We start from the raw sequence: 12,176 nt of genomic DNA, 5'->3' as shown, positions 1-12,176 counted from the left end.
CTTAAATGAGGGTGCACCCAAGCCATTTGCTGGAGTTCCGGTCTGGTCTCAAATGAAGGCACGGCTACGTGAGGATTTGCTTCCAAGCTCCCTCACATGATTATTGGCGGGATTTGGTTCTTTGTGGACTTTTGGACTGGAGACCTTCCTCAGTTCCTTGCTAAGTGGGCTTCTCCAAAACCCATCTCACAATATAGCAGTTGGCTTTACACAGAATGAATGAACCAAAGAGCATGCAAGACTACTTACAATGGAAGCCCCAATCTTTTTGTAATCTCAGTGGAGACATCTCCCCACTTTTGTTGTATTCTATCATTAGGTCCATTATCAAAGAGAGAGGATTACACAAAGGCTGCCTACCACAGTGACACACTCTGTGGACATCAGTCAGCCTCCTTCCCCGACCACAGCTGTGTTTGCTCAGTGGACCCACTAACAAGGTAGCCATGGTGGCAGGAATGGAAACACATATGAACTTTTAACATAGTCTTTTCCCTGCCGTGACCAATTGGCTAGCACCACTACTCGCCAACTGCGTGACCAACTCAATTCTGTGATATACTATTAGGTAGCCTGGGTGGCAGGTCTGATTACAATGAAATCCTACTATCATGAAGGAGGTAGCAATTTGTTCTTATAGGAATAGACAATTATTCTGGGTTTGGATTGCTCTTCCTGATTTATGCTTCTTTTATACACTTGATCTGTGGGCTTATTGAATACATTATACTCCATACAACATCTCATACATTGCTTCTTACCAAAGAACTCCTTTTCCTCTGAAGATGTAAAGCCGGGGACTGATACCTACAAGATTCACTCATCTTATCTTGTATCCCATCATCCAGAAGCAACTGGTTTTATGGAATGATGGACAGCCTTATTGAAGGTTGTTTTGGAACCACGTGAGAAAATATACTTTGGGATGCTATCCTAAAGGATTTGTCATATGCTCTAAATATCTTAACAGTATTCAGTGATATCTCTTCTGTTGACAGAATAACAAGTCCAAAGAGAAGAAAAGGGATTGACACCTCACTATTACATCTGACATACTGATGTAAAATATATTTTGCTTTCCATTGTGGGAGAGAAGAGACAATCTGCCATGGGCTCTGAGCATCCCTGTATATTATTGCCAAGAGTGCCAGACTGCAAGTATTATCCATCTCCCCATACTGAGCATTTCTGTAGCTAGTCATACAGGGACCTAAGTAGGTCAAGGGAATTACAGCATTATTACCATTTAACTGCTACCCCCACCCCCACCCCTGGGGGGAAGAGACTGGTTTGATTGCTGCTTGCTCAAAAATTGCTTGATCTTGGATTCTTTTCCTGTAACACAAGCTGCCATGTGTACAGGTGTCACCTGGCTCTTTGCCTCACACGGGGAATTTGGACTCCAGGAACTGATGCAAATATGCTGACACTCTGGCTACTACTTTGCTGTAATAAAGCCGTTTGTCTTTTACCCAGGAGTATCCTGTCAGCGTCCACAAAACTGTAGCAAGCTAGCCTGTTGGTGTGCAAGTAGGATAAAATCTCAGACCCTTCACTACTCTTGCCATCCATCTCAGTGATTCCAAGTTGTGTTAGTGCAATTTTTGCACCCAGAGGAGGAGTGCTCCCTTGAGAGGATACAACAATGTTTTCTCTAAATTGGAAGATGGAATTGCCACCTGGTCATTTTTTCCTCATTTCTCTAGATTAGAAAAAGGGGTGATGGTGCTAGTTGGAGGGATTGGCCCTGACGACCACGGGGGAAAAGGGAGGAGTTTGACTAGAACTCAGGGGATTTCCTAGAATACCTCTTCACAATACCATGTTTTTGTATTTCATTTTTTAAAATATCACATTGAATTGTAAAAAGTAAGCCAACACTATTACAACCATATATAGGCAAGACCATCCACATCTCAGATCTTTGGGACACCCGCTAGACAAAGAAATCTGATCAGCTGATTTGTGCTGGTTGAACACAAAAGAAACAGGAAATAGGTGGTGGTGTGCAGAACTCATAACCATCTAGACATGACCAGTGGTAGAACTGAGTATTGTATTTACCATAGGTGTCCTTTATAAGAGAAGTTTGGGACATAAAACATGCTGTTGCCTTTACACTATCCTGGAAATTCTGATTCAGTTGATCTGTAATGGGGCCCTGAAATTTGCATTTTGAACAAACAGCCCAGGTGATTCTCACCAAGGACATTTGCTACGCATTGCTCTAGCTATATTTCTTTCCTCACTGGCTCATGCATATTATATAATTTCTTTTTTTCCCTATCTTATACTATTATTGTGTATAGGGGTGGTGGTTGGGTCACAGTTTTGTCTCTGAGCTGCAAACTATTGAGACAAGATCATTGCAGAACCAGAGAACCACAGGACATCACACTGAGATCCTTGAAGCTGGATGAGGGATAGTCAGGAGGAAGCATTTTAAATGTGTAAATACGGGGAGAATGGTGCTTGCAGATGGTGGAAAGACAAAGAATGGACTATGGTAGACATTTGATATGTTCTTATATTTGAAGCTGTCGTCAAACCCATTTCATATGTTTGGTGAATCTTGGTAGAAGAAATAGTCTCATTTTCTACTGTGGAAGGTGAAAGAGTCGGATATCTTTGCTGCCTTTGATGCCTGACAGCTCAAGCACTGGCGAAGACTTAAACTTGGTAAGTTGGACATTCCACCTGACTTTGAATCTGAAGTGGTGCAAATAAATATTTGAAATCCAGTTTTCAGGGGCATCCCTGCCAGCAGAATACACAGTCTTCCAGCTCTTCTTGAGGTCATCAGAACTTGGCTATGATTCTGGTCATCTAGTTTCCTTTGGTTTCTGTTTTCCAAACCTGGTTCTCCAGCCTTTCCATCAATTCTGTGAGCTACCTAATAATCTTCCATTAAATTCTTTTTCTGCTTAAGTTAATCATAATTTTTTGTTGTTGTTTGCAACCAAAACCCTTACTGGTATACTTCAGTAAGATTCATTCTCTAATAGTCAATTAGACTATTTCAGGTAATCATTTACTCTCTCCCTCAGATCCCCAATCAATCTCCCACAATCTGAATTTGGAGGTGAATAGCATATGATAATTTCCCTGATAAATCAAAGAAGTTAAATTTGTTAGCTTTTAAACCATGATAACAGATGTACTTTTAAAACTGCATTAAAATAACCAACAAGCAGTCAACCAACTATGATCATAAGAGCAATTTACCCTTAAATACTATGTATATGATTATGACTAAGAATGATAAACCTGGAAGTTATCTAAACTTAGAAGATACATTACATTCAAACTCAGGGCCAAGATATATGTGAAGATAAAAAATGTGTGTGGCAGAAATATGTGGTGGATATGCATATATTTACATTTTCCAGTTATAATGCACTTGGTATATTAGTCAATTTATGGAATTTTTGAGTATTTTTTAAAAAGTAAAAAGTTATCAAGAGCAATCAAAATTCTTTTAACTTATATATGAAAGATATAAATTATAAAAATACTTTTACAAAGGCTAAAAGTTATACAATTATGCTGGTGTATAGGGTTAATTTATATAGTATATTGAGTTACAAATAAAAATATATACCTCTAGTATTCTGATAATAAGCAAAGGATTACAAGTGTTTTAGCTCTTCCTCCAGATAGTCATTTGTTCATTTATTAACACCAGGGGCAATAATACAACACTAAAAATAAACATGCATCAATTATACAATACATACTTACAAAAGACCTGTGTCCATCACAATTGGTGAATGCAAACAGAACTTCTATCCACCCTTAGTGCATTATTTTTGCAAGTAAAACAGAAAAGGAAAATAGTGAATTTAATGCTATTCAGCACCTTTTTAGTAAAGTCATAGGACTCAACATCTCCATATATCAAAAACATTTGCATCTGTATCATTAGACATGTAAATTTAATTATTTTGTTGCATTTTAAATATGAATTATTTTATTTACATTACTTTTTAGTTCAAAAAATTTTAACAATATTTAAAAATTATTTAAATTCATAAAAGTATTTCATAAATTTTAACATTTAATTATGTACATATAAGGAAGTCCATGAAAAAAGTTAAAGAAATGTAGTCACAAAGTTCAAGCAACATTACCAATTCAGCAAGATTCCAACCAAATCAAGGCAGAGGGCATTCAAACATTCAAAAATCTTTATATGCTGCTAACATGAACATGAAAATTTCCAGTAATAAAAGTATGAGAAATAATGTTGAAATCATCAGTAGAAAATATATTTTAATAGGCATGACATATGTTTAATAGCAACAGTAATGATTTTATAGAAAACTTTTATAACATTGTCATATATGAACTGCCTGGTTTGATAATATGATAAAGGTATATTTCAGGACTAAAGAAGTTGATTTCAAAAAATATATTGTAGCAGCCATAATTTTATTTCCAGTTAAAACACAGTAAAATGTTAAAAGTAAAATTTATAATTAACTAAATAATACCCCAATACTAGAAAATTTAAAATCCCATGCTATTCTAGCAGTAATGGACTCTAATATAATGTAGTCTGACGTAAAGATTGTGGAAAGCCAATAATAACCAATCAAACATACACATGGGCTTAAAGTTTCACTGAAATAATTAGGTAGCAAAATATATGAAAAAGTAATAGAAAAGTAAAAAGATAAAATTAAAAAAATATTGCACAGCCACATTACCTAGAAAGTAAAGTTGATGTTTAAAAAGCTCTAAATATGGATGATAGAAATCATCTTCCATATAAAAGGTATAAATATTTCTTAGAACTTATCAGCATCTACATTTTAATATAATACATTATTTGAATCATTGTTGAATGAGGTAATTGTCCAGTCTCTAACAATGCTTTCATCCTATTGGAAATACTTGAGGGCAGCAACCAGAAAGAATTTCTCTAAAAATATTTCTGAATCAAGAACAGCTATATGTGCAGCTCTCCCAATGAGTGAATCAGCCGTATTGGGCAATGCATTGATGACATTGTATCGAACCAAATTACAGTCCTTGCTTTGCAGAACCGGGCGAAGCAAGTTGTGGATCATTTCTGAATAGATCTGTCCTATGGAACAAATGGAAAAAACGAAAATTAGTTCATATAAGTAACTGAAAAAATTATATATCAAGTTTTATATAACTTATAAAATTGTTACTTTATTTCTCTAGAAAGCAGAAAAATGTCTTTTAAAAGGTTTTATTTTTCTTCAGCTATCATTTTCAGAATGTTTATATTAATAGAAAATATAAGTAACCACATTATTTATCCAGCCAAGTGAAAATACACTTATTATACATTATTCTTGTCAATTTGATATTTTTAACTCAAAGCAATGTATATAAGAAAGCAAATAGTTTTCTTCAATGCTAAGTTACTTATAACTCATTAAACCATTATGAAAATAAGCTAGCCATGGTGAAACATTTTATAAGGCAAAATTATAAACTTTAGTCTACAGCAAGTACCTGAGAAATGTTTTTACGGCAGTCAGCATTTCCAAATTATTTTAAGAAAAAATAGCAACTTCCTGTAGTCAGAAGAACAATGTGAGCTTGGCTCAAAGAACAAACAAGATCTTTTTTTTTTTTTGGTCTGAAGGTTTATTTAATATTTGGTTCTACTTTTAATTCAAAGTTGCGTTCCTCTTTACCTCTTTTTGGTTAATTCTTACAATGGATTTATTGAGCTCATGCTAAGCATAAAAGATAAAGATTAGAATACATACGCATAAATGTACAAACTGCCTTACAATGGCCAAAATATTGTTTATAATGCTTATACACTACTATATCACTAATAGATAAATACTAACATGTCCATGGAACCTATGTGTTTTAGAGAGGTAGATACTATATTTCAGAGGAGAGGTAGGATGCAGCCCTGAGTAATGACAAGAAGTAAAGAGTATACAGAAGCACAATCAGAGAAAGAGGAGACAGGTGTTTAAGAGAAAGATTGATATCACATAAATTCATTAAAAAACCTTTTTACTCCCACCTCTCCTCTTAGTTTTTGTTGTGAGTCAAGTTGGATTTCTGGTTCCATGCTATTTTAAAAATACGTTTACACAGGAAGAAGTCCAAACATGTCTTCATGAGATTTCCTGTCCCTCAGGGGCACAGAATCTCACTGTTAAAACAAAGGATGTTTATCTAGTTTCAGCTACCCATCTGAAGGTTAAACCTCTTCTGAATTTTCCCCTTAAGTGGACTCTAGCCTTTGCTAGCACAGAAGTTTAAAAAAGGTTATTCCAATATCACAAATGTACAATAAACATTTGTTAAATAAATGGAATACCTACTATGTGCCAAGCACCATGCTAGGCACTGAAAATACAAATGTGCTTAAGGGAATTCCTGCCTTAAGGAGCTGTTCACTGTCATGATGTGGAAAAAGCAAAGGATCAAGAGATTAAAAATCAGCCTCATTCCAAAAAAGGAACTGAGGCATTATTGAGAGGTAGGAGAACTAGGTTCTTGCCCTAAGCCTGCAATTAACTGACAGTGACTTTGGATCAAGCCACTTAGTATCTCTGGGCCTCAGTTACAAAATGAGCACATAGCACTCAAGTATGCTTCTGGCTCCAAATAGCTATGATTTAAATTTCTTTTGTCATTCTTAAATGACAAAAGAATAAACAAACAAAATCTTTATCACTCACTCTCAGTAAACAGGGTCAAGTTCTTGCTGCCATCTTTGCTTAAAAATGAGATATGGCAAAACATGCAGCATGACCATTACCACAATTACCAATCCCAATAATCCAGAGGAAATCAAAGTGTGAATTACTTATGAGACAGAAAAATGGAGAAGCATTTGTAATTAGATAAAAGAACTATTTCCTTGGTAAAGACAGCTCATGTGGCAGGAAAGAAAGAAAGGAAGAAAAATGGGGGAAGGATAGCTGTTAATATCAGTGGGTGGAAAAGGAAGAAAAAGGAAAGAGAAGGGTAAGAGAAGAGAGAAAGTAATTACAAGAAAAATTTGAGAAAAATCTCATTAATAGATATAACTCTTTCACATACTTTTAACTTATTTAATTACCTGACTGTTTGTCCTTTAAAGCTGTTTTACACATTTCAATTCGGGCAGAGTGATAAGGAACATAGCGATCCTGTAGAGATCCCACCAGCACAACGTTTTTGAAATAATGAAGCCCTGTAAATAGAAAATAATGAATTATAATGTAATAGTTAACTAGATTTAAAACAATTTATTAGTATATTAAATGACCAGAAAATATTTACTTCCTCAGCAGTACCTAAGCTTATGACTTCTTAAATACCTTATGAATTTTTTTCTCCAAATTTCTAAATATTCTCTACAAAAACCCAGATTCATTACATGTAGTCTTTATGCAGATATGAGAAATATGTGTTTGCACTGAGTGAGAGCCAGGATTGCTGCTTGGTGGTGTGGAGGTAGGGGAGAAACTAAATACTAATGTTCTATAGGAAGAACATTCTTACCTTCCAGAGGGTATTCATCAATACTTAGAAATATTTCCAATGAAACAAAATTACACTCATCCATAAAAACAAAACAACCCATATGAAATCATTTAAAGCTGACTTTAAGTTTTCATTTATGATACCTAGTATTATTCATATTTTCTCTTTATTTGAGTATGATGTCAGGAGGACATATGGTTTTATTTTTCAGTGATAATTACGGGTTTTGTGATCTATCCACAGATTTTTATCAGGTTCCTCTGATTTTATTTTTTAGTAAGCCAGGTGAATTTAGGGGTTAGGACCTTGAGATATTTTGTTAATTAACTCATTTAAGTACTGAAACCATGTTCTTCATGTCTGTAGCACTGATAATATTCTAATTTTACTATTTGGCTCAGACTAGTAAATAAAAAATTATGTGACTATTAAATAAGATACAAATCAATAGAGTGTGTAGTACATGAAATGTTGTCCTGGCATGTTCCAGAGTAAAATTTTGATACTTTATGCCCATTGAAATTCAGATTCTTAGAGACAGGCCAACTGTGGAGACTACTGTGGATCCTGAATGTAGGAGGCCTCTGTAGACATTCACTTTCTCCCCTAGAACTTACAGATCCTGATCTTGAGAAGAGTATGGACCCACACACAGCCAGGTGGGACAGTATGATACCATCTATGCCAAAAATAAGGCCATCCTTCATTTTTCCTAGTGTGACAAAACCACTTTTTTTTGGTGACAATTTAAATGTATACAATCCTGGGCAAATAAATGAAATAATCAAATGTCTACAATATAAATTAATCACTTGCACATACATATTTAAAATAATACTTTTTATAAAAATATTTAAAAAATGATTTTTTTTTCCCATCTCACATTTCATGAAACAAATTCATTCCACTTTTGGTATCAGTTGACACTAATGTCTTCATCATCATTAGCCCTACTTTGGGAATCATTTATGTGTCCTATAGTATAGGTCTTCAAACTGGTGGTGTACATTTACCCTGGAATAATCTAACACTCTCCATGGTGTAGATAGGCATGTATAGCTTTAAGAAAACTGATTTCCAGATCCTAACCTCCATATGACCTCTTTCTAAAAATGACTTGCCCTTCTCCCACTTTACAAGAGAAATATATTTCTCCAGTCTATTTCAGATCTTATTAAGGTGTATGGCCCTAGGGTATAAAAGTCTCTGGTGGAACCAAGCAAAATATGAAGTCTAACTTTTTCTGACAAAAATTAAGTTTGATTTGGCTGATGGTTTGACAATGAGAAATGGCCTTGCCAATTGGATTTTACAGCACATGTTTCCCATAAATTGAATGAGCTAAATCTGTAACTCTAATAAAATGAGCTGAAACTTTATATTTTTATGAAAATATAATTAAAGCACATATGTACTACTCAATATGCCAGAAAATATATTCTTTGCAACTATTTAAACTTACAGAAAAAATTTTTAGGTGTCATCCTAAAATTATACATGGGGGTATATCACTTTAAAAATTCTTTTAAGGGATAAACAAGCAAAAAATGTGAAAACCACTGTCCCACAGTTCATCATATTCACGTGTATTTAAGATGTTTTAGATACTGTACTTTTTGAATCTTGCATATGACACCATTATTAAAATTTTATCCCAAGATGCATGAAACCAGTCTTAGAACATTAGCACAATTGGCTTTTTCATATATCTAAAACGCACATATTTGTGTTCTCCATAAAGGGCTACTGTATCATATAACTCCAGGACTGCCATTCATATCACATTCTACATAAACAACACTCCTTGGAGCTGTGCATTGCCCAGCCTGTGGCAGCCTTGCTTAACAATATTCATTTTTGTATTATATTTTCCTAAATGACTATTTTCCCTTAAACTGCCAGTACCTTCTACCCCCTCTTCACTCTTAGCTTATGGTCTTACTTCCTATTTCATTGAGAATAAAGAAAAATCAAAAGAGAATTTCCATATACTCCCACCTTAACACATACCAACCTATTGTACTTGTACCTTCATGTTCTACCTTTGCTCTTGTTCCTATTGATGAATGGCCCATTCTTCCATCTAAGGCCAGCCCTTTCATGTGTATACTCAGTCCCAACCTCTCCTATTTAAGGGCATGACTCTAGTAGTTGTTCCCTCTCACTCTTGCATCATCAAGATGCAATTTTCTCTTTTGTATTGATGATTCTTGCTAGTATACAAAACACTATAATGTGTCCCATCTTAAAAAAAAAAATCAATCAATAAACCTATCCCTGAACCTTATATCCCTCTGCAATCACTAACCCATTTCTTGGCACTCTTTATAGAAAAATTCTTCAAGAGTTCTCTATGTACCTGCTTTCTATTCCTTTCCTCCTGTTCTCTACTGAATCTACTTTAAGAAGTCTTTCTTCCTCATTCGTCAGTGAAATTGTTTTTTCAAGATCACCAATGACCTGGACATTGCTAAAAATCAATTGCTCAATTCTCAGGCTTCATCTGAGAATTTTTATTCTGTCAGGTAGCCCGAATTTACATCCAAAATACAATATAGTGTGTTTTTTCCATGCAAGTCAAAAATAAAGTAACTGAGAGATTACCTTGTTATTAGTGATTTTGTAAGCAATTTGAATATATGGGAGCTCCTTCTTTTATGATAGATAATTTTGGGAGTGAAAAAAACTTACCTGATTTTTAGGCACATGTGACACTTTCTCTTTAGATAACTCACCTATCCCTCTGTTTTCAATTATTGTTTTTATATCCGATTCCCAAATCTCAATTTCTGGCCTGCTTCTCTTGCCAGATAACTTGACGTGACTTTGCGTCACTTTAACATTCACCATCCCTAACATTCAATTCTACTTTCAAAATTGTGCTTGCTATCTTGACTTCTTTATTCCATAAGCCTATTATTATTATAGTAAAATAAGAAATATTGGTCATTTTTAATTTCTAATTCCCTCATTTTTTAATAAGTCATCAAAGTTTTGCTTGCTCCCTCTGTGTAATGTTGCATTCTCCTCTTACTAGTACTGTAATTCTCCACTTTCTTGTCTCACTACTTCTAAATTTCTTTCCTGCAAATTTTATTTTATATGCTGCTCTCAAATCAATTTTCAATTTTTTGGAAGAATTTTAATCTATTTTAATTGCTTCCTCTTTGTAAAAAAAAGGATTTCATTGTAACCTTTAGAATTTCATATCCATTATAAAATTTAAGTTATACAATACTTCTGGAAGGGATCAAAAAGTGACCATACCTTTGACTTGTCTTAGCTAATGTCTTAGATTAAGTTTTTCAACTATATAGTATACGACTTTCCTCAAAAACAATCAATATTGGTCTCCAAATATTTTTTAAACTATAAAGCATATGCCCTTCCTCAAAAACAATCAATATTTGGCTCCCACGCAATTTAGGTTAAGTAGTCTATAACTTCAAAACCTGGGCCTAACTTTTGGTGGTAACGAGGAGCTTACCCAGGTTAAGAGACAGTCTAGTTGAGAGGAAAGGACTCACTGGGCTGGGGATGCACAGATGGAACTGTTCAGAGTTAAAATGCTCTATCCCTGAGAAACTACTGTATTTCAGTGCAGCATGGAGACTAATGTTAATGACTATAAACAAATCAACAGGTTAAAGGAGAGTTTCCTATGGTGTGCAATTATGGGTGGATCCAAAAATTGATCCCCTTGGCATTCTCAGATGTCTGGGTAGGGCAGAAGTCCTCACACTAGTCCCTTTTGCTGGGGAGCAACTTGGGTGGTTCATTGGTTCATTTACCTTACAATAGCCTACCCTATTATGCTTTAAAAATGTAATTATCTGCTATTAATGTCCTGATGTGAAAAAGCTTGAGAAAGATTGCTTACCCACTCCCCCCTTTTTATTTTTAGAATTGAAGCAGTTTTATTGGTTCATTTTCTTTATTTTAAAAAATAGTCTTTAAGGATTCCTCCTTTACCACCTCCTCAGACCTGTCCCCTCATTCATCAAGGACACAGCTAATAGTTGTGTACAGGCATACCTTGTATTATTGTGCTTCACTTTATGGCATTTTTTACAAGGGTTTTTTCAAAGGGTTTCTTATCATAAGCAGAAACCAGACTTTCATGTATATTTGGATTATTTATATAAAATGCATGAGTATAAAATAATATTTCACTGATGTCTGTTATTTCTGAAAATTCACAGCAACATATCATTTTATCAGATATTAGTATGGCTTTCATCTCAGAAGACTGTATACTTAGAATGTTTACCTTTTTCAAATTCCATATTTATAAAACTATCATGGTTTTATATAGGCATATCTTTTATTTTTGGTCGGCTAGCATAAGGAAAGGCATACTTCATTTTATTGTGTTTTGCTTTATTGTACTTCACATATATTACTTTTTTTTAAACAAAGGTTTGTGGCAACCTGCGTCAAGCAAGTCTATTGGTGCATTTTTCCAACAGCATGTATCCACTTTGTGTCTACCTGTCACATTTTGGTAATTCTTGAAATACTTCAAACTTTTTCATTATTATTATATCTGTTGTTATGATTTGTGATTAGCAATCTTTGATGGTACTACAGTAATTGTTTTGGGGTGCCACCATGAACCTCACCTATGTTAGATGGCAAACTTAATCCATAAATGTTGTGTGTGTTCTGACTACTCTACCAACCAGCCATTCCCCATCTCT

The 12,176-nt window shown here is 34.5% G+C and overlaps 1 protein-coding gene across 2 annotated transcripts in view; it reads right to left on the bottom strand.

Moving 5' to 3' along the window:
• Window positions 1-3,638: 3,638 nt before the first annotated feature.
• The window catches only part of FAM135A (family with sequence similarity 135 member A), a 114,496-nt gene continuing 105,958 nt past the window's right edge, over window positions 3,639-12,176 (bottom strand). Inside the window, exons 20-21 of one of the 2 annotated variants that reach the window (XM_069487314.1) lie at window positions 7,070-7,183; window positions 3,639-5,089 (exon numbers count right to left, since the gene is read on the bottom strand). In XM_069487314.1, the coding sequence (XP_069343415.1) occupies window positions 4,884-5,089; window positions 7,070-7,183 (320 nt within the window). In that variant the 3' untranslated portion in view covers window positions 3,639-4,883. The remainder of the gene's footprint in view (window positions 5,090-7,069; window positions 7,184-12,176) is intronic. The other variant, XM_069487313.1, reaches the window with a different exon arrangement.

Source organism: Eulemur rufifrons, chromosome 15 (assembly GCF_041146395.1).
Source record: "Eulemur rufifrons isolate Redbay chromosome 15, OSU_ERuf_1, whole genome shotgun sequence".
NCBI classification, from domain to species: Eukaryota; Metazoa; Chordata; class Mammalia; order Primates; family Lemuridae; genus Eulemur; species Eulemur rufifrons.
This window is presented reverse-complemented; position numbering and strand designations above follow the sequence as displayed.